The 23,863-nt window shown below is 44.2% G+C and overlaps 1 protein-coding gene across 1 annotated transcript in view; it reads left to right on the top strand.

The window, feature by feature from the left end:
- slc2a11b (solute carrier family 2 member 11b) overlaps positions 1-23,863 on the top strand; it is a 93,558-nt gene that overhangs the window by 40,211 nt on the left and 29,484 nt on the right. The window contains exons 6-8 of the mRNA XM_068005627.1: positions 1,970-2,118; positions 16,539-16,726; positions 22,875-22,985. Coding sequence (XP_067861728.1) covers positions 1,970-2,118; positions 16,539-16,726; positions 22,875-22,985 — 448 coding nt within the window. The remainder of the gene's footprint in view (positions 1-1,969; positions 2,119-16,538; positions 16,727-22,874; positions 22,986-23,863) is intronic.

Below are 23,863 nucleotides of genomic sequence, written 5' to 3' on the forward strand. Positions count from 1 at the left end.
GACATGTTTCAGAATAAGAAGTGAGTTTCTGTTTAACATCTATGAATAAAGAGAAAATGAGAGACACCTTTATTATTTTATATATTGAGGAGGATAGTGAAGTGTATGATTCACTGTTTTATAATGTAACTGTTCATCTACATGTTTTATTAAAAAAAAATCAGTTGGTTTAGAGCCTTAGCCTCTGTCCGATTAAATATTCAATCCGCTTTTCGAAGAAAGGTCGATAACGTAACAGCATGTGATACCTTCTAGTAGCTGATGTACTGAGTAAGGGTTCTCTTTTGTCTTCCCTGAGTCTCACTATCGTTTACCTAGATATTGGGTGGGAAAAGGGTACACTCCAGATCATAAGAGATGCATGGTCCGCTTACGGGAGTGGCCAGTACCATAAAAACCAAAAGCGTGGCACTTACTTTATCACTCTTCTTCAAATCAGAAACCTTCTTGTGTGCATCCCTCCACGTGTGTCGAGTAGTTTTAAAAATAACAGGCATCAACCCTCCAGGCAATTGCCTCACATGCCTGCTGCACCCTCCAGTTATTTTTTGAGGTACACTTCACACCCGTGAAGGACGTCCTGATGTACCCTCACACCATCCCCAATAACAGTGTGTTATTTCTAATGCACACGTGCCTATTTATCTGGTGAGTCAGGAGCATTTTTAGAATTGCCTACTGATTGCCTCTACAATTGCATGTTAATATTAATCTACTCAACCTGGTATGAAGCACAGCATGTAAAGATGGCCATTACTGTACATGAACTAAAAAAAAATCAAAATTAAGTCCCAAATAATGCAAAATCAGATCACAAAAAGGGTATTGGACCCTGTGACAAAAATGAAGCATGTTTGTGGTTAGTTTACCAATTACAGCACCCAAAAGGTTCATACTGGTTTCAGTGTGACATTTCTACAAAATAAAAGAATATGCATTTCAGCCTGGCAGGCCTAATTCAAATAACATACTTATGTGTTTTGGTCTCTGTCAAACAAAATGTTAATTATTTAAATAGTCCAAGCTATTCATTTCAAATCTACTGACCCATGGCAGCTCTAGTCATATTGTATAGTGTTGTCCATTGTACATGAATGGTGGCCAATCTAAGCAATTAAAGGTGTTAGTTAATGTTTATTCTGATATGTTTTCATAGGCTATTGAATTCAGGTTATCTGGCATAAATCAAAGAACCAAGCCAGCCCAAGTAATAGTTTTAATTGACAGCTGTGTCTCAGACCTGTGAGAAGGGGGTAGGGTCAAGGATGGCTGTAGGCCTATTATGGTCAGCTCTGTGACCAGAAGTTTCCAGTATGGTTTAGTTATGACTGTAAGCCCCCAAATCACCAATCAGTCTGAAGCCAGTAGAGAGACTGTGCTATGTCAGTGATTCAGTGGTAAGATTTTGCCATGTAAGAAGTGAGCAACTGTGAGCGCATGTTTAGAGATAGCCCAGGGAAAATTGCCTTTATTGTTTTAACTTATTTAGGAGAATAGTCTACTTTGTGGTTACTGCCACATATGCCATTTTGCACTGAATATTGTTCATTTAGCTGTTCTATGTTAAATAAATTGCCTGTTGGTTTGTAATCTGAGTCTCAGTCTAATAATGTATATTAAATTAGCCTACTGAAGGCAAGGAGAATCACATGGTGACACATTCCAGTAAGCTGAGTAGAGTGGCAAGACCTCTATGTTTAACCCTCCTAGATATTGGCTAGATATGGACACACTCCAGTTCCTAGGGGAATCAAGGTCCGCTTGTGGGGTTTGCCAGTGATGTTGAACCTGAATAAAATCTAGTGTAAAAACACAAAACTTTAATGGATGCTATTAAGCCTTTCTGAGGCACCCTGCTTAAACATCTTCAAATATGAAACAAATATAATCACTTAATAATTTTACACTAGTGGATGATGCTCTTGTACTATAACAATGCATTTTTTGGTTGTTGCCCTGCTGCTTGTAGGGAATTGCTGGGGAAGGAGGAGTACTGGCATATCCTGCTATCCAGCAGCTGCATTCCGGCTATACTCCAGCTTCTACTGTTGCCATGGTTCCCCGAGAGTCCCAGGTACCTCTTTATCGACAAAGGAGAGGAAATGAAAGCCCTCCGTGGTAAGTATTGCTCTTATTTGAACAATTCTTTGAAAGTTTGGACCAGTTTTTAACATCATAGTCTAACCCTACTATACACAATACAACGTCACTTAGTACAATTCCACTCCACTCAACATAGTTTAACTTCCTCTGGTACAGTACAGCTCCTACTTGATACAGTCTAACCTCCTTCAGAACAATCCAACTCCACTCGACACAGTCTAACCTCCTTCAGTAAAGTACCACTCCAATCAACACAGCCTGTGGAGCACCTTGGGACATTTTACTACATTAAAGGTGCTATATAAATGCAAGTTGTTGTTAACTAATCTTCTTCAGTACAGTACAACTCCAATGAACACAGTCTGACCTCCTTCAGTGCAGTACAGCTCCCACTGGATATATTCTAACCTCCTCCACTCAACACAGTTTAACCTCCATCTGTACAGTACCACTCCATGGATACAGTCTAACCTCCTTCAGTACAGTACCACTCCATGAATACAGTCTAACCTCCTTCAGTACAGTACCACTCCATGGAAACAGTCTAACCTCCTTCACTACAGTAGCACTCCATGGATACAGTCTAACCTCCTTCACTACAGTAGCACTCCATGGATACAGTCTAACCTCCTTCACTACAGTACCACTCCATGGATACAGTCTAACCTCCATCTGTACAGTAGCACTCCATGGATACAGTCTAACCTCCTTCAGTACAGTACCACTCCATGGATACAGTCTAACCTCCATCAGTACAGTAGCACTCCATGGATACAGTCTAACCTCCATCAGTACAGTAGCACTCCATGGATACAGTCTAACCTCCATCAGTACAGTAGCACTCCATGGATACAGTCTAACCTCCTTCACTACAGTACCACTCCACGGATACAGTCTAACCTCCTTCACTACAGTACCACTCCATGGATACAGTCTAACCTCCTTCAGTACAGTAGCACTCCATGGAAACAGTCTAACCTCCTTCACTACAGTAGCACTCCATGGATACAGTCTAACCTCCTTCAGTACAGTACCACTCCATGGATACAGTCTAACCTCCATCTGTACAGTAGCACTCCATGGATACAGTCTAACCTCCTTCACTACAGTAGCACTCCATGGATACAGTCTAACCTCCTTCACTACAGTAGCACTCCATGGAAACAGTCTAACCTCCTTCACTACAGTACCACTCCATGGATACAGTCTAACCTCCTTCAGTACAGTACCACTCCATGGATACAGTCTAACCTCCATCTGTACAGTAGCACTCCATGGATACAGTCTAACCTCCTTCACTACAGTAGCACTCCATGGATACAGTCTAACCTCCTTCACTACAGTAGCACTCCATGGATACAGTCTAACCTCCTTCACTACAGTAGCACTCCATGGATACAGTCTAACCTCCATCAGTACAGTAGCACTCCATGGATACAGTCTAACCTCCTTCAGTACAGCACCACTCCATGGATACAGTCTAACCTCCTTCAGTACAGTACCACTCCATGGATACAGTCTAACCTCCTTCAGTACAGTACCACTCCATGGATACAGTCTAACCTCCTTCAGTACAGTAGCACTCCATGGAAACAGTCTAACCTCCTTCACTACAGTACCACTCCATGGATACAGTCTAACCTCCTTCACTACAGTAGCACTCCATGGATACAGTCTAACCTCCTTCACTACAGTAGCACTCCATGAATACAGTCTAACCTCCATCTGTACAGTAGCACTCCATGGATACAGTCTAACCTCCTTCACTACAGTAGCACTCCATGAATACAGTCTAACCTCCATCTGTACAGTAGCACTCTATGGATACAGTCTAACCTCCTTCACTACAGTAGCACTCCATGGATACAGTCTAACCTCCTTCAGTACAGTAGCACTCCATGGATACAGTCTAACCTCCTTCACTACAGTAGCACTCCATGGATACAGTCTAACCTCCTTCACTACAGTAGCACTCTATGGATACAGTCTAACCTCCTTCACTACAGTAGCACTCCATGGATACAGTCTAACCTCCTTCACTACAGTAGCACTCCATGGATACAGTCTAACCTCCTTCACTACAGTAGCACTCTATGGATACAGTCTAACCTCCTTCACTACAGTAGCACTCCATGGATACAGTTTAACCTCCTTCAGTACAGTAGCACTCCATGAATACAGTCTAACCTCCTTCACTACAGTAGCACTCCATGGATACAGTCTAACCTCCTTCAGTACAGTACCACTCCATGGATACAGTCTAACCTCCTTCACTACAGTAGCACTCCATGGATACAGTCTAACCTCCTTCACTACAGTAGCACTCCATGGATACAGTCTAACCTCCTTCACTACAGTACCACTCCATGAATACAGTCTAACCTCCTTCACTACAGTAGCACTCTATGGATACAGTCTAACCTCCTTCACTACAGTAGCACTCCATGGATACAGTCTAACCTCCTTCACTACAGTAGCACTCTATGGATACAGTCTAACCTCCTTCACTACAGTAGCACTCTATGGATACAGTCTAACCTCCTTCAGTACAGTACCACTCCATGGATACAGTCTAACCTCCTTCAGTACAGTACCACTCCATGGATACAGTCTAACCTCCTTCAGTACAGTAGCACTCCATGGATACAGTCTAACCTCCTTCACTACAGTAGCACTCCATGGATACAGTCTAACCTCCTTCACTACAGTAGCACTCCATGGATACAGTCTAACCTCCTTCAGTACAGTAGCACTCCATGGATACAGTCTAACCTCCTTCACTACAGTAGCACTCCATGGATACAGTCTAACCTCCTTCACTACAGTAGCACTCTATGGATACAGTCTAACCTCCTTCACTACAGTAGCACTCCATGGATACAGTCTAACCTCCTTCACTACAGTAGCACTCCATGGATACAGTCTAACCTCCTTCAGTACAGTAGCACTCTATGGATACAGTCTAACCTCCTTCACTACAGTAGCACTCCATGGAAACAGTCTAACCTCCTTCACTACAGTAGCACTCCATGAATACAGTCTAACCTCCTTCACTACAGTAGCACTCCATGAATACAGTCTAACCTCCTTCACTACAGTAGCACTCCATGAATACAGTCTAACCTCCTTCACTACAGTAGCACTCTATGGATACAGTCTAACCTCCTTCACTACAGTAGCACTCCATGAATACAGTCTAACCTCCTTCACTACAGTAGCACTCCATGGAAACAGTCTAACCTCCTTCAGTACAGTACCACTCCATGGATACAGTCTAACCTCCTTCACTACAGTAGCACTCTATGGATACAGTCTAACCTCCTTCACTACAGTAGCACTCCATGGATACAGTCTAACCTCCTTCACTACAGTAGCACTCTATGGATACAGTCTAACCTCCTTCACTACAGTAGCACTCTATGGATACAGTCTAACCTCCTTCACTACAGTAGCACTCTATGGATACAGTCTAACCTCCTTCACTACAGTAGCACTCCATGGATACAGTCTAACCTCCTTCACTACAGTAGCACTCCATGGATACAGTCTAACCTCCTTCAGTACAGTAGCACTCCATGGATACAGTCTAACCTCCTTCACTACAGTAGCACTCCATGGATACAGTCTAACCTCCTTCACTACAGTAGCACTCCATGGATACAGTCTAACCTCCATCTGTACAGTAGCACTCCATGGATACAGTCTAACCTCCATCTGTACAGTAGCACTCCATGGATACAGTCTAACCTCCTTCACTACAGTAGCACTCCATGGATACAGTCTAACCTCCATCTGTACAGTAGCACTCCATGGATACAGTCTAACCTCCATCTGTACAGTAGCACTCCATGGATACAGTCTAACCTCCATCTGTACAGTAGCACTCCATGGATACAGTCTAACCTCCTTCACTACAGTAGCACTCCATGGATACAGTCTAACCTCCTTCACTACAGTAGCACTCCATGGATACAGTCTAACCTCCATCTGTACAGTAGCACTCCATGCATACAGTCTAACCTCCATCAGTACAGTAGCACTCCATGGATACAGTCTAACCTCCTTCACTACAGTAGCACTCCATGGATACAGTCTAACCTCCATCTGTACAGTAGCACTCCATGGATACAGTCTAACCTCCTTCACTACAGTAGCACTCCATGGATACAGTCTAACCTCCTTCAGTACAGTAGCACTCCATGGATACAGTCTAACCTCCATCTGTACAGTAGCACTCCATGGATACAGTCTAACCTCCATCTGTACAGTAGCACTCCATGGATACAGTCTAACCTCCATCAGTACAGTAGCACTCCATGGATACAGTCTAACCTCCTTCAGTACAGTAGCACTCCATGGATACAGTCTCACCTCCTTCACTACAGTAGCACTCCATGGATACAGTCTAACCTCCATCTGTACAGTAGCACTCCATGGATACAGTCTAACCTCCATCTGTACAGTAGCACTCCATGGATACAGTCTAACCTCCATCAGTACAGTAGCACTCCATGGATACAGTCTAACCTCCTTCAGTACAGTAGCACTCCATGGATACAGTCTAACCTCCTTCACTACAGTAGCACTCCATGGATACAGTCTAACCTCCTTCACTACAGTACCACTCCATGGATACAGTCTAACCTCCATCTGTACAGTACCACTCCATGAATACAGTCTAACCTCCATCTGTACAGTACCACTCCATGAATACAGTCTAACCTCCATCTGTACAGTAGCACTCCATGGATACAGTCTAACCTCCATCTGTACAGTAGCACTCCATGGATACAGTCTAACCTCCATCAGTACAGTAGCACTCCATGGATACAGTCTAACCTCCTTCAGTACAGTGGCACTCCATGAATACAGTCTAACCTCCATCTGTACAGTACCACTCCATGAATACAGTCTAACCTCCATCTGTACAGTACCACTCCATGAATACAGTCTAACCTCCATCTGTACAGTAGCACTCCATGGATACAGTCTAACCTCCTTCACTACAGTACCACTCCATGGATACAGTCTAACCTCCATCTGTACAGTACCACTCCATGAATACAGTCTCACCTCCATCTGTACAGTACCACTCCATGGATACAGTCTAACCTCCTTCACTACAGTAGCACTCCATGAATACAGTCTAACCTCCTTCACTACAGTACCACTCCATGAATACAGTCTAACCTCCTTCACTACAGTAGCACTCCATGAATACAGTCTAACCTCCTTCACTACAGTACCACTCCATGAATACAGTCTAACCTCCTTCACTACAGTACCACTCCATGGATACAGTCTAACCTCCTTCACTACAGTACCACTCCATGAATACAGTCTAACCTCCTTCACTACAGTAGCACTCCATGGATACAGTCTAACCTCCTTCACTACAGTAGCACTCCATGGATACAGTCTAACCTCCTTCACTACAGTAGCACTCCATGGATACAGTCTAACCTCCTTCACTACAGTACCACTCCATGGATACAGTCTAACCTCCTTCACTACAGTAGCACTCCATGGATACAGTCTAACCTCCTTCAGTACAGTAGCACTCCATGGAAACAGTCTAACCTCCTTCACTACAGTAGCACTCCATGGATACAGTCTAACCTCCTTCAGTACAGTAGCACTCCATGAATACAGTCTAACCTCCTTCACTACAGTAGCACTCCATGGATACAGTCTAACCTCCTTCAGTACAGTAGCACTCCATGAATACAGTCTAACCTCCTTCACTACAGTAGCACTCCATGAATACAGTCTAACCTCCTTCACTACAGTAGCACTCCATGGATACAGTCTAACCTCCTTCAGTACAGTAGCACTCCATGAATACAGTCTAACCTCCTTCACTACAGTAGCACTCCATGGATACAGTCTAACCTCCTTCACTACAGTAGCACTCTATGGATACAGTCTAACCTCCTTCACTACAGTACCACTCCATGGATACAGTCTAACCTCCTTCACTACAGTACCACTCCATGGATACAGTCTAACCTCCTTCACTACAGTAGCACTCCATGGATACAGTCTAACCTCCTTCACTACAGTAGCACTCCATGGAAACAGTCTAACCTCCTTCACTACAGTAGCACTCTATGGATACAGTCTAACCTCCTTCACTACAGTAGCACTCTATGGATACAGTCTAACCTCCTTCACTACAGTACCACTCCATGGATACAGTCTAACCTCCTTCAGTACAGCACCACTCCATGGATACAGTCTAACCTCCTTCACTACAGTAGCACTCTATGGATACAGTCTAACCTCCTTCACTACAGTAGCACTCCATGGATACAGTCTAACCTCCTTCACTACAGTACCACTCCATGGATACAGTCTAACCTCCTTCACTACAGTAGCACTCCATGGATACAGTCTAACCTCCTTCACTACAGTAGCACTCCATGAATACAGTCTAACCTCCTTCACTACAGTAGCACTCCATGGATACAGTCTAACCTCCTTCACTACAGTAGCACTCCATGGATACAGTCTAACCTCCTTCACTACAGTAGCACTCCATGAATACAGTCTAACCTCCTTCACTACAGTAGCACTCCATGGATACAGTCTAACCTCCTTCAGTACAGTAGCACTCCATGGAAACAGTCTAACCTCCTTCACTACAGTAGCACTCCATGGATACAGTCTAACCTCCTTCACTACAGTAGCACTCCATGGATACAGTCTAACCTCCTTCACTACAGTAGCACTCCATGAATACAGTCTAACCTCCTTCAATACAGTAGCACTCCATGAATACAGTCTAACCTCCTTCACTACAGTAGCACTCCATGGATACAGTCTAACCTCCTTCACTACAGTAGCACTCTATGGATACAGTCTAACCTCCTTCACTACAGTACCACTCCATGGATACAGTCTAACCTCCTTCAGTACAGTAGCACTCCATGGATACAGTCTAACCTCCTTCAGTACAGTAGCACTCCATGAATACAGTCTAACCTCCTTCACTACAGTAGCACTCCATGGATACAGTCTCACCTCCTTCAGTACAGTAGCACTCCATGAATACAGTCTAACCTCCTTCACTACAGTAGCACTCCATGAATATAGTCTAACCTCCTTCACTACAGTAGCACTCCATGGATACAGTCTAACCTCCTTCACTACAGTAGCACTCCATGGATACAGTCTAACCTCCTTCACTACAGTAGCACTCTATGGATACAGTCTAACCTCCTTCACTACAGTAGCACTCCATGAATACAGTCTAACCTCCTTCACTACAGTAGCACTCCATGAATATAGTCTAACCTCCTTCACTACAGTAGCACTCCATGAATACAGTCTAACCTCCTTCACTACAGTAGCACTCCATGGATACAGTCTAACCTCCTTCACTACAGTAGCACTCTATGGATACAGTCTAACCTCCTTCACTACAGTACCACTCCATGGATACAGTCTAACCTCCTTCACTACAGTACCACTCCATGGATACAGTCTAACCTCCTTCACTACAGTAGCACTCTATGGATACAGTCTAACCTCCTTCACTACAGTAGCACTCCATGGATACAGTCTAACCTCCTTCACTACAGTAGCACTCTATGGATACAGTCTAACCTCCTTCACTACAGTACCACTCCATGGATACAGTCTAACCTCCATCTGTACAGTAGCACTCCATGGATACAGTCTAACCTCCATCTGTACAGTAGCACTCCATGGATACAGTCTAACCTCCTTCAGTACAGCACCACTCTATGGATACAGTCTAACCTCCATCAGTACAGTAGCACTCCATGGATACAGTCTAACCTCCTTCAGTACAGTAGCACTCCATGGATACAGTCTAACCTCCATCTGTACAGTACCACTCCATGAATACAGTCTAACCTCCATCTGTACAGTACCACTCCATGAATACAGTCTAACCTCCATCTGTACAGTACCACTCCATGAATACAGTCTAACCTCCATCTGTACAGTAGCACTCCATGGATACAGTCTAACCTCCTTCACTACAGTACCACTCTATGGATACAGTCTAACCTCCATCAGTACAGTAGCACTCCATGGATACAGTCTAACCTCCTTCAGTACAGTAGCACTCCATGGATACAGTCTAACCTCCATCTGTACAGTACCAATCCATGAATACAGTCTAACCTCCATCTGTACAGTACCACTCCATGAATACAGTCTAACCTCCATCTGCACAGTACCACTCCATGAATACAGTCTAACCTCCATCTGTACAGTAGCACTCCATGGATACAGTCTAACCTCCTTCACTACAGTACCACTCCATGGATACAGTCTAACCTCCATCTGTACAGTACCACTCCATGAATACAGTCTAACCTCCATCTGTACAGTACCACTCCATGGATACAGTCTAACCTCCTTCACTACAGTAGCACTCCATGAATACAGTCTAACCTCCTTCACTACAGTACCACTCCATGAATACAGTCTAACCTCCTTCACTACAGTAGCACTCCATGAATACAGTCTAACCTCCTTCACTACAGTACCACTCCATGAATACAGTCTAACCTCCTTCACTACAGTACCACTCCATGGATACAGTCTAACCTCCTTCACTACAGTAGCACTCCATGAATACAGTCTAACCTCCTTCACTACAGTACCACTCCATGAATACAGTCTAACCTCCTTCACTACAGTACCACTACATGGATACAGTCTAACCTCCTTCACTACAGTACCACTCCATGAATACAGTCTAACCTCCTTCACTACAGTAGCACTCCATGGATACAGTCTAACCTCCTTCACTACAGTACCACTCCATGGATACAGTCTAACCTCCTTCACTACAGTAGCACTCCATGGATACAGTCTAACCTCCTTCAGTACAGTAGCACTCCATGAATACAGTCTAACCTCCTTCACTACAGTAGCACTCCATGGATACAGTCTAACCTCCTTCACTACAGTAGCACTCCATGGATACAGTCTAACCTCCTTCACTACAGTAGCACTCCATGGATACAGTCTAACCTCCTTCACTACAGTAGCACTCCATGAATACAGTCTAACCTCCTTCACTACAGTAGCACTCCATGGATACAGTCTAACCTCCTTCAGTACAGTAGCACTCCATGAATACAGTCTAACCTCCTTCACTACAGTAGCACTCCATGAATACAGTCTAACCTCCTTCACTACAGTAGCACTCCATGGATACAGTCTAACCTCCTTCAGTACAGTAGCACTCCATGAATACAGTCTAACCTCCTTCACTACAGTAGCACTCCATGGATACAGTCTAACCTCCTTCACTACAGTAGCACTCTATGGATACAGTCTAACCTCCTTCACTACAGTACCACTCCATGGATACAGTCTAACCTCCTTCACTACAGTACCACTCCATGGATACAGTCTAACCTCCTTCACTACAGTAGCACTCCATGGATACAGTCTAACCTCCTTCACTACAGTAGCACTCCATGGAAACAGTCTAACCTCCTTCACTACAGTAGCACTCTATGGATACAGTCTAACCTCCTTCACTACAGTAGCACTCTATGGATACAGTCTAACCTCCTTCACTACAGTACCACTCCATGGATACAGTCTAACCTCCTTCAGTACAGCACCACTCCATGGATACAGTCTAACCTCCTTCACTACAGTAGCACTCTATGGATACAGTCTAACCTCCTTCACTACAGTAGCACTCCATGGATACAGTCTAACCTCCTTCACTACAGTACCACTCCATGGATACAGTCTAACCTCCTTCACTACAGTAGCACTCCATGGATACAGTCTAACCTCCTTCACTACAGTAGCACTCCATGAATACAGTCTAACCTCCTTCACTACAGTAGCACTCCATGGATACAGTCTAACCTCCTTCACTACAGTAGCACTCCATGGATACAGTCTAACCTCCTTCACTACAGTAGCACTCCATGAATACAGTCTAACCTCCTTCACTACAGTAGCACTCCATGGATACAGTCTAACCTCCTTCAGTACAGTAGCACTCCATGGAAACAGTCTAACCTCCTTCACTACAGTAGCACTCCATGGATACAGTCTAACCTCCTTCACTACAGTAGCACTCCATGAATACAGTCTAACCTCCTTCACTACAGTAGCACTCCATGAATACAGTCTAACCTCCTTCACTACAGTAGCACTCCATGAATACAGTCTAACCTCCTTCACTACAGTAGCACTCCATGAATACAGTCTAACCTCCTTCACTACAGTAGCACTCCATGAATACAGTCTAACCTCCTTCACTACAGTAGCACTCCATGGATACAGTCTAACCTCCTTCACTACAGTAGCACTCCATGAATACAGTCTAACCTCCTTCACTACAGTAGCACTCCATGGATACAGTCTAACCTCCTTCACTACAGTAGCACTCCATGAATACAGTCTAACCTCCTTCACTACAGTAGCACTCCATGGATACAGTCTAACCTCCTTCACTACAGTAGCACTCCATGGATACAGTCTAACCTCCTTCACTACAGTAGCACTCCATGAATACAGTCTAACCTCCTTCACTACAGTAGCACTCCATGAATACAGTCTAACCTCCTTCACTACAGTAGCACTCCATGGATACAGTCTAACCTCCTTCACTACAGTAGCACTCTATGGATACAGTCTAACCTCCTTCACTACAGTACCACTCCATGGATACAGTCTAACCTCCTTCACTACAGTAGCACTCCATGGATACAGTCTAACCTCCTTCAGTACAGTAGCACTCCATGAATACAGTCTAACCTCCTTCACTACAGTAGCACTCCATGGATACAGTCTCACCTCCTTCAGTACAGTAGCACTCCATGAATACAGTCTAACCTCCTTCACTACAGTAGCACTCCATGAATATAGTCTAACCTCCTTCACTACAGTAGCACTCCACGGATACAGTCTAACCTCCTTCAGTACAGTAGCACTCCATGAATACAGTCTAACCTCCTTCACTACAGTAGCACTCCATGGATACAGTCTAACCTCCTTCACTACAGTAGCACTCTATGGATACAGTCTAACCTCCTTCACTACAGTACCACTCCATGGATACAGTCTAACCTCCTTCACTACAGTACCACTCCATGGATACAGTCTAACCTCCTTCACTACAGTAGCACTCTATGGATACAGTCTAACCTCCTTCACTACAGTAGCACTCCATGGATACAGTCTAACCTCCTTCACTACAGTAGCACTCTATGGATACAGTCTAACCTCCTTCACTACAGTACCACTCCATGGATACAGTCTAACCTCCATCTGTACAGTAGCACTCCATGGATACAGTCTAACCTCCATCTGTACAGTAGCACTCCATGGATACAGTCTAACCTCCTTCAGTACAGCACCACTCTATGGATACAGTCTAACCTCCATCAGTACAGTAGCACTCCATGGATACAGTCTAACCTCCTTCAGTACAGTAGCACTCCATGGATACAGTCTAACCTCCATCTGTACAGTACCACTCCATGAATACAGTCTAACCTCCATCTGTACAGTACCACTCCATGAATACAGTCTAACCTCCATCTGTACAGTACCACTCCATGAATACAGTCTAACCTCCATCTGTACAGTAGCACTCCATGGATACAGTCTAACCTCCTTCACTACAGTACCACTCTATGGATACAGTCTAACCTCCATCAGTACAGTAGCACTCCATGGATACAGTCTAACCTCCTTCAGTACAGTAGCACTCCATGGATACAGTCTAACCTCCATCTGTACAGTACCACTCCATGAATACAGTCTAACCTCCATCTGTACAGTACCACTCCATGAATACAGTCTAACCTCCATCTGTACAGTACCACTCCATGAATACAGTCTAACCTCCATCTGTACAGTAGCACTCCATGGATACAGTCTAACCTCCTTCAGTACAGTAGCACTCCATGGATACAGTCTAACCTCCTTCACTACAGTAGCACTCCATGAATACAGTCTAACCTCCTTCACTACAGTACCACTCCATGAATACAGTCTAACCTCCTTCACTACAGTAGCACTCCATGAATACAGTCTAACCTCCTTCACTACAGTACCACTCCATGAATACAGTCTAACCTCCTTCACTACAGTACCACTCCATGGATACAGTCTAACCTCCTTCACTACAGTAGCACTCCATGAATACAGTCTAACCTCCTTCACTACAGTACCACTCCATGAATACAGTCTAACCTCCTTCACTACAGTACCACTCCATGGATACAGTCTAACCTCCTTCACTACAGTACCACTCCATGAATACAGTCTAACCTCCTTCACTACAGTAGCACTCCATGGATACAGTCTAACCTCCTTCACTACAGTACCACTCCATGGATACAGTCTAACCTCCTTCACTACAGTAGCACTCCATGGATACAGTCTAACCTCCTTCAGTACAGTAGCACTCCATGAATACAGTCTAACCTCCTTCACTACAGTAGCACTCCATGGATACAGTCTAACCTCCTTCACTACAGTAGCACTCCATGGATACAGTCTAACCTCCTTCACTACAGTAGCACTCCATGGATACAGTCTAACCTCCTTCACTACAGTAGCACTCTATGGATACAGTCTAACCTCCTTCACTACAGTAGCACTCCATGAATACAGTCTAACCTCCTTCACTACAGTAGCACTCCATGGATACAGTCTAACCTCCTTCAGTACAGTAGCACTCCATGAATACAGTCTAACCTCCTTCACTACAGTAGCACTCCATGGATACAGTCTAACCTCCTTCAGTACAGTAGCACTCCATGAATACAGTCTAACCTCCTTCACTACAGTAGCACTCCATGAATACAGTCTAACCTCCTTCACTACAGTAGCACTCCATGGATACAGTCTAACCTCCTTCACTACAGTAGCACTCCATGGATACAGTCTAACCTCCTTCACTACAGTAGCACTCCATGGAAACAGTCTAACCTCCTTCACTACAGTACCACTCCATGGATACAGTCTAACCTCCTTCACTACAGTAGCACTCCATGGAAACAGTCTAACCTCCTTCACTACAGTACCACTCCATGGATACAGTCTAACCTCCTTCACTACAGTAGCACTCTATGGATACAGTCTAACCTCCTTCAGTACAGTAGCACTCCATGGATACAGTCTAACCTCCTTCACTACAGTAGCACTCCATGGATACAGTCTAACCTCCTTCACTACAGTAGCACTCTATGGATACAGTCTAACCTCCTTCACTACAGTAGCACTCTATGGATACAGTCTAACCTCCTTCACTACAGTAGCACTCCATGGATACAGTCTAACCTCCTTCACTACAGTAGCACTCCATGGATACAGTCTAACCTCCTTCACTACAGTAGCACTCCATGGATACAGTCTAACCTCCTTCACTACAGTAGCACTCCATGGATACAGTCTAACCTCCTTCACTACAGTAGCACTCTATGGATACAGTCTAACCTCCTTCACTACAGTAGCACTCCATGGATACAGTCTAACCTCCTTCACTACAGTACCACTCCATGGATACAGTCTAACCTCCATCTGTACAGTACCACTCCATGAATACAGTCTAACCTCCTTCACTACAGTAGCACTCCATGGATACAGTCTAACCTCCTTCACTACAGTAGCACTCTATGGATACAGTCTAACCTCCTTCAGTACAGCACCACTCCGTGGATACAGTCTAACCTCCTTCAGTACAGCACCACTCCATGGATACAGTCTAACCTCCTTCAGTACAGCACCACTCCGTGGATACAGTCTAACCTCCTTAAGTACAATACCACTCCATTGGTTACAGTCTAACCTCCTTTAGAACAGCCCAACAGCACTTGACACAGCCCTACACCAATCAACACAGTTTAAACTCAATCTATACAATTCAGCCTCACTCAGCACCATGGAGCCCCACTCATTACTGTGCTGCACTGTCTGAGGTGCTGTCTTTCAAATGAAATGTTAAACTGAGGCCGTGTCTGCCCTCTCAGGCGGACGTATTTGAAGAAGAGTAGGGGAGTTCTCCCGGTGTACTGGCCAACATTCATCCCTCAACCAACATCACTAAAAACAGATGATCTGATCATTACCTCATTGCTATTTGTGGGACCTTGCAGATTGCAAATTGGCTGTCGCATTTCCTACATTACAACAGTGACTACACTTCAAAAGTACATAATTGGCTGTAAAGTGCTATGGGACTTTCTGAGGTCATGAAAGGTGCTAGATAAATGCAAGTTCTTTCTTTATTAATGAAGTCTAACACTGCCTGGTTGGAGTGTGTCTGACAATCAGATCACCTGTTGTGAATAAATACCTGAAATTTCCTTTTAGAGAACTGAGTGCATGGCCAACTTTAGAGAGTCACCCTGCACGTTTAACCTATTATATCAAGTCTGTTTGAAAAATGAAAACTGAGACTTTTTCTCTCCCAGCTCTCAGGAGATTCAATGGTGCTAACTCCTACTTAAGTGAATTGGAAGACCTAGAGAAGGAGCGTGCGATAATACAAGTGCAGCAGTCAAGGCGAACATGGGAAGTTTTCACAGATCGCTCGACTCGATGGCAGCTGATCACCGTCGCCGTAATTAACATGGGTCAGCAGCTTAGTGGGATCAATGCTGTAAGTGCGAGAGTCGGATTATAGCAGAGTAATTTACTACACCCTCTAACAAGCTTTAATAGTAACCTTTCGAGTACCAAATATCATTTACGGTTTTCATGGATGCATTCATTTGTTTAAGTTTCACAGCAGTGATCTTCAGTGATTGTTTCATGTTGCAAATGATAAAGTAGAACAGGAGAAATGTGCAGAATGCATCACACGTCCTGATACGTCATTAAATTAAATGAGTCTATAACTAGACAACCTTTAGCAGCGGCTTTATTGACATAGTTTTAGGTTCAGATTGAGATTAATTCACTTATAATGGGGTGATGCTGACTGGTCACTAAACCAAAAACATGAACAAATACTGCACATGAGCAAGTACTGTATATATGCATGCAACATGGAGGCAACATGTATGCAATGCATGTGCTCAGGGGAATTGGGGCATGTGGTGGGGATTGTGTAAGCCCTTGAGGTAATGTGCATGTGCTTGGGAGAATTCTGTAGGCACTCAGGATATTGTGTTTGCATGCAGGGTATTAGCGTGTGTGACTCAGGACATTACGTATGCGCTATGTGCATTATTGCGTGTGCTGCAGCAACTAGCACACGGCCTGCACCCTGCCACGTTACGCACTTACAGTATTACAAGTGTTTTTTTTACTTCTCTTCAGTCAGCTTTCATATAGCAGTCAAGGTAGGTTAGAGGAAAAGCACTGCATGAGAGTACAACCCAGCCTTGGGGTAGCAGGTGTTAATTCAGGTTACAGCAGAAACTTTTCAAGGATTCAGGAGTGGAGTTTGCACTGAAAGGGGATAACTTTGACTTTGTGCAATAGTTTAAAACGGGAGATAGTGAATCGGCAGCCCGTTTTACATCTCTTCCAAATTTTATTTCCGTTGATTTCAATCGGGAGAGATATGAAACGAGCTGCCGATTCACTATCATCCGTTTTACACTATCGCACAAAGTCAAGACATACCCCCAAAGACTTTGAACCGGTCTGGGTCTCCGACAAGGTCTAAAGTGGGTCGAGAGGACTCGGAGCTCAGGAACTCTATAGAGCTTGGAGCACGCAGTGTTCCAAAACAACATTGGATGCAGCGGAACTGGTAAGCAACCTGATGTTGTTTGCTATGCTAAGTCCTTGCCTGGGCGTTAAACATCGCCTGGGCGACGTGCAGAGCAGAAAACCTGGCGGCGGGGACCTGGTGGTAACAGATCCTGCCGAATTTTCCTTCCATTAAAATAAATGGAGGAAAAATCCAGAAGGGTTCCTGTATAGGGTGTGGGATCCTCCCTACCAGATTTTCTTCCAAAATTCTATAGATTCTGGAACGGTCCCTGCAGATTGGAGGGTGGCAAATGTAACCCCACTATTTAAGAAAGGAGGGAGAGAGAAAACAGGGAACTACAGACCTGTTAGCCTGACATCAGTAATAGGGAAAATGCTAGAATCCATTATAAAGGATGTGATAACAGGACACTTAGAAAATAATAATAGGATTTGGCAGAGTCAACATGGATTTATGAAAGGGAAATGATGTTTGACAAACCTATTGGAGTTCTTTGAGGATGTAACTAGTAGAATAGATAAGGGGAACCAGTGGATGTGGTGAATTTGGATTTTCAGAAGGCTTTCGATAAGGTCCCACACAGGAGGTTGGTGAACAAAGTTAGAGCACGTGGAATTGGGGTAATATACTGGCATGGATTGAGAATTGGTTAACAGACAGAAAACAGAGGGTAGGAATAAACGGGCCTTTGTCAGGTTGGCAGATTGTGACTAGTGGGGTACCGCAGGGATCAGTGCTTGGACCCCAGCTATTCACAATCTATATCAATGATTTGGATGAGGGAACCAAATGTAATATTTCCAAGTTTGCTGATGACATAAAACTAGGTGGGAATGTGAGTTGTGAGGAGGATGCAAAGAGATTTCCAGGGGATATAGACAGGCTAAGTGAGTGGGCAAGAATATGGCAGATGGAATATAATGTGGAAAAATGTGAAGTTATCCACTTTGGTAGGAAAAACTGAAATGCAGAGTATTTTTTAAATGGTGAGAGATTGGGAAATGTTGATGTTCAAAGGGACCTGGATGTCCTTGTACATGAGTCACTGAAAGCTAACATGTAGGTGCAGCAAGCAATTAGGAAGGCAAATGTTATGTTGGCCTTTATTACAAGAGGATTTGAGTACAGGAGTAAAGATGTCTTACTGCAATTATATAGTTGTAAACAATTTTACAACACCAAGTTATAGTCCAACAAATTTATTTTAAATTTCACAAGCTTTCGGAGGCTTCCTCCTTCCTCAGGTGAATGTTGTGGAGATTCACCTGAGGAAGGAGGAAGCCTCCGAAAGCTTGTGAAATTTAAAATAAATTTGTTGGACTATAACTTGGTGTTGTAAAATTGTTTGCAATTATATAGGGCCTTGGTGAGACCGCACCTGGAGTATTGTGTACAATTTTGGTCTCCTTACCTGAGAAAAGATATACCTGCCATAGAGGGAGTGCAACAAAGGTTCATCAGACTGATTCCTGGGATGGCGGGATTGTCGTATGAGGAGAGATTGAGTAGACTCGGCCTGTAATCTCTAGAGTTTAGAAGAATGAGAGGTGATCTCACTGAAACGTACAAAATTCTTACAGGGCTCGACAGGGTAGGTGCAGGGAGGATGTTTCCCTGGCTGGGGAGTCTAGAAACAGGGGTCACAGTCTCAGAATAAGAGGTAGGCCATTTAGGACTGAGATGTGGAGAAATTTCTTCACTCAGAGGATGGTGAATCTTTGGACTTCTCTACCTCAGTGGGCTGTGGAGTCTCAGTCATTGAGTACATTCAAAACAGAGATCGATAGATTTCTAGATATTAAAGGCATCAAGGGAAATGGGGATGGTATAGAAGATCAGCCATGATCTTGTTGAATGGCGGAAGAGGCTCGAGGGGCCAGATGGCCTACTCCTGCTCCTATTTCTAATGTTCTTATGTTCTTATTTTCGTCTCTGTGCTCAGGCGTCCAGGCTCTAAAGACAAAAATCTCCCCGCCATCTTTCAATGGATCCCCACGCATCGCACACCCACAGCCACTCCTCCAAATTCACAATCAGTATCATCCCACACCCACAGCCACTCCTCCAAATTCACAATCAGTATCATCCCACACCCACAGCCACTCCTCCAAATTCACAATCAGTATCATACTACAAAAACTCATTACTAGTATCACGCTGCAACACAGGTTAAAAGTAAATGTATAATAAGCATTACATAAGCATTTACATATATGGATTATCAAGATAGATTTCTGTAAGAAAACATCCCGAGGCAGTGTTAGTAGAACCTGGCTGACCATTAGTGTGCTGACCCCACTTGATATTGTGGAATCAGCTTCATTTACATAATGTGGATGAACTCCCAGACCTGGGATTTGGATTTTGCTGGAGGGGCAATGGGAAATCATGGGCAAATCACCTTTTAAGGGCTACTTGCAAAGGATGATGGATTTGTTTAAAGGGATGCAGCCACTTAAAGGAGAAGTGGCCGCATCTGGGGTAAATAATGTTGATAGCAACTACAAAGGCTGCTAATATCTTTAATTTAATATCAGCCTTTTCAAAGGTTGTTTGGGTAACAGAATTGCTTGGGAAACAATAAATGCGGAGGTAGGACATCGAGTCTGTGGCCAAGTGACAGAGTGGTGTGGCACTCCTATCCCCTGTTTGATGGCTGGCAAGGTGGAGATGGTGCGGAATGAAATGGCAATGAGCAGGGCACCCTCCTCATCTGACGGCATTGTCTGGAAGGAGGTAGAGGAAGGGACTTGAGGGTTGTAGGCGCAAAGTGATTTTATACTTTAATTTGGGGAAATGCCTTTTTATCTCCACAAGGTTTAATTTCATACTTAACTTAATGGGCTCTTTTCCAAAAAGAAACTTCAGGCACAAACCCATGGCTGTATACAGAAAACAATCATTTATTATACACTATAAAAATTGATATTAGAATTAAACAACATCTTGGGTTTATGCATGATTTAGAATTGTTTTAACAATAAAACAGTTACTTCTGAATTCCCAAAATGCATAACCTTTTGGAAATCAAGGGCACGAATTTAACATTGAAAAACAGGTGGGTTGGGAGCAAAGGGGGCATTCAAAATCGCAACCATTTCAGACCCACCTCCAACCTGCCCATTTCCGGTTTTCACCGGGGCGGGTTGGTCACTGAAACCTTTCAAGGAAGTGCGGACCTCCATTTTTGCAATTTCAACCCCTGGGGGCTAGGATTCCCGGGCCTTCTCCTTCATGCCTCGTGAGAGGATGTGACAAGGCCCGAAACAGCAGGTAAGTGTCTTTGTAGAACAACTTGTGGGCCCGGAGGAGCAGGAGTGCATCCCCCAGGCCCAACATGCCTACCTGCAACGACCCCCCAACGATCACGGACCCCCCCCACCCCGGATCTCTGACCCCCCCCCAATATATCATGGACCCCCACGATGGGCCGACACCACCCCATGACTGACTTCCCCCCACCCCCTAGCCCCCATGCCCACCGGTACCCCATACCCATCAGTGTCCCATGCCAATCAGTGCCTACCCATGCCCCCATGCCCTCCTCGTCAATCAGGCTGGCCAGTCAGACGGCAAACTGACAAAAGAAATAAAAGATGTCCTTACGTCAAAATCGTAAGGACGTCCGGGAAACCCATACTTCCAGGCTTTCCGTCCACAATTTGACCCCTCGCCCCCTTCCCGGCTCAGTGTCAAAATCATGCCCCGAATGTCTGTCTTGGACTAACCCCATAACAAACATTTTGTACTCATGGTTGGCTCAAGCTTATCGAGAAGATTACAAGTATTTTGATGGACACCGTTGTAGTGTAGCATGGCTTTCTCTTGTAGTCAGGTCATCTGCTTCACAGGCAATCCCTAAGCCTGCATCGAGGCTTGAAGCTGTGAGGTGGAGAGCAGTCCTGAAGATTCCAGGTGAGGTGGTGCTGCCAAGAGGAGCAGTCTGGTGGAACTGTCTCTCTTCTAATTTCTGCTTAGCTTTAAAAGTCTTTTTAACTTTGAACAACACCTCTGGGCAGTGGCTTGTCAACAATAGGTTCCTCCAAATACAACCCACGATCAATGTCCACGACATAATCAAGTTAAGTAGGCAGGCGTTCAAACAATCTTCAACCAATTCCAGCCGACGCGGAGCCAGTTCTTGTTGCTATGGTCAAGTTGCTATGGTGATCTATCCTTTTCTGTGTGGTCTTTTTACGATGTGTAAATTAATAATCCTTTTAACAGTCCTTCAGCCATTTTTAGAATCCTTTTCCTTCAGCATGCTGGCACAGATTTAATATCAAGCTTTTGTTTATCAGATGTATTTTTACTACAAGGTGTAGCTGACCGTTACTGCCACTATTAGTGCAAGCCCTGTGGTGCATATTAGCTAGAGGTACCCTTGCAGTTAATAGCACAGCTCTGATGCTGGCTGTCTGCTGACCCGGAACCTGTGTATCCAGTTCCACACGATCATTGCCAGGTAGGGGCGCCTCTGCCCGTAAATGTGGATGGAAGGATACAGGAAGATGGGTGAGCCTGACTTGCCTGGCATCCTCCACTGCTCCTCCTCCTCTTCCTCTTAAAAAAAAAATGTAAGTAAAGGGGGCTTCCCATTACTTCAATATCGTGGACGTACCAAAACATGGCTGACAAAACTACTGTCCCAAAGCTTCCTGACCAACTGAGTAGAAACAGGAGAAAAAGAACAAGAAGGAAGGTTCAAAAATCATCTTAAAATGCTGCTACAAATCATAATATGAGGCTCTTTAAATCTCCATAAACAGCACACCCTCTGAGCCCTGGACAGCCGTTTCCTGTGGGATGATTGAGCGCTGTACTGTGTAAACACTTGTGCACAATGACTGTGTAACCATCCAAATGATGTCATTGGGCCATCATTTTAATATAATTAACCACAAGCCGGTGAGCACTTCTGGTGCCAGTACAAAACTCGGCCTGAAAATTGAATGAGTGCTAAATGCAGGCTCTGCCCATTTTTTCAATCAGTTACGCCCAGTCAGAAAATGATGTGCCTGTACTGTTCCGTGATGTTGCCTATGGACTTGTGATTTAAGTGAAGTTGTTTTCTATGTTTCAGATTTACTTCTATGCCACCTATGTATTTAATCAAGCTGGAATCGCACAAGCATATATCCCATATGTTACTATGGGCACTGGGGCCTGTGAGTGTCTCTCAGCCTTTTGCTGTGTAAGTAGAATGTCAGTTGCAAACCCATCAAAAGTCAATGGTTTTGACCATTGAGACTGTCTTCATGGTTAGATTCATCACGGATTGGTACCTTCCAAATTACTAATTTAAGTCAGACTATTACTGAAGGATTGGGCCGTGCAATGGATTTGAACTCAGTCCTTTCATCTTAGGGCCTGGGTTTAAATCCAGCACAGAGTTGTTTAAAATTATGAAGGGATGGGACAAAGCAGATAGATAGTTTCTAGTGATTGAGGGGTCTGGAACAATGGGACCTGGAACTAAGATTACAATGATGTGGACCCAATGATGTGAACTAAGATTACAATGATGTGGACCCATGAGGACGGCCTCAACCGGGATCTTGGGTTCATGTCACGCTACACGTAAGCCCACCAGCGAACAAAAGCTATCTGTTTTTAATATAACGGGTCATTTGCTGGCTTTCTCTGCCTTCCGGATGTTTCTGCCTCTCTCTCTCTGTTTTTTTTTCCTGTTTGTTTTTTTTGTTGAATGTATATTCGGGGGTTCTGTAGGTAACACCTCTCCGTCTGAACACGGTGATTGCCTTGGCAACGGGCAGTTGCAAAGGCTGTCTGTAATCACCATGTATTGTTCTGTGATTTATAAATGCGTAGGCTTCGAGGAGTTCCTGACATTTACCTGAGGAAGGAGGAAGCCTCCGAAAGCTTGTAGATTTCAAATAAAATCGTTGGACTATAACTTGGTGTTGTAAAATTGTTTAAGATTACAATGTAAGAGATTTAGGACAGAGAGTAGAAGAAACTTTTTTTTTACAGAGGGTTGTGAGGCTGTGGAAGACATTACCGGAGCTGTGATTCAAGCAGAGACCATGTCAACATTTAAGAATAGGTTAG

The sequence above is a fragment of the Heptranchias perlo genome, chromosome 25 (genome assembly GCF_035084215.1).
Source record: "Heptranchias perlo isolate sHepPer1 chromosome 25, sHepPer1.hap1, whole genome shotgun sequence".
Classification (NCBI taxonomy): domain Eukaryota; kingdom Metazoa; phylum Chordata; class Chondrichthyes; order Hexanchiformes; family Hexanchidae; genus Heptranchias; species Heptranchias perlo.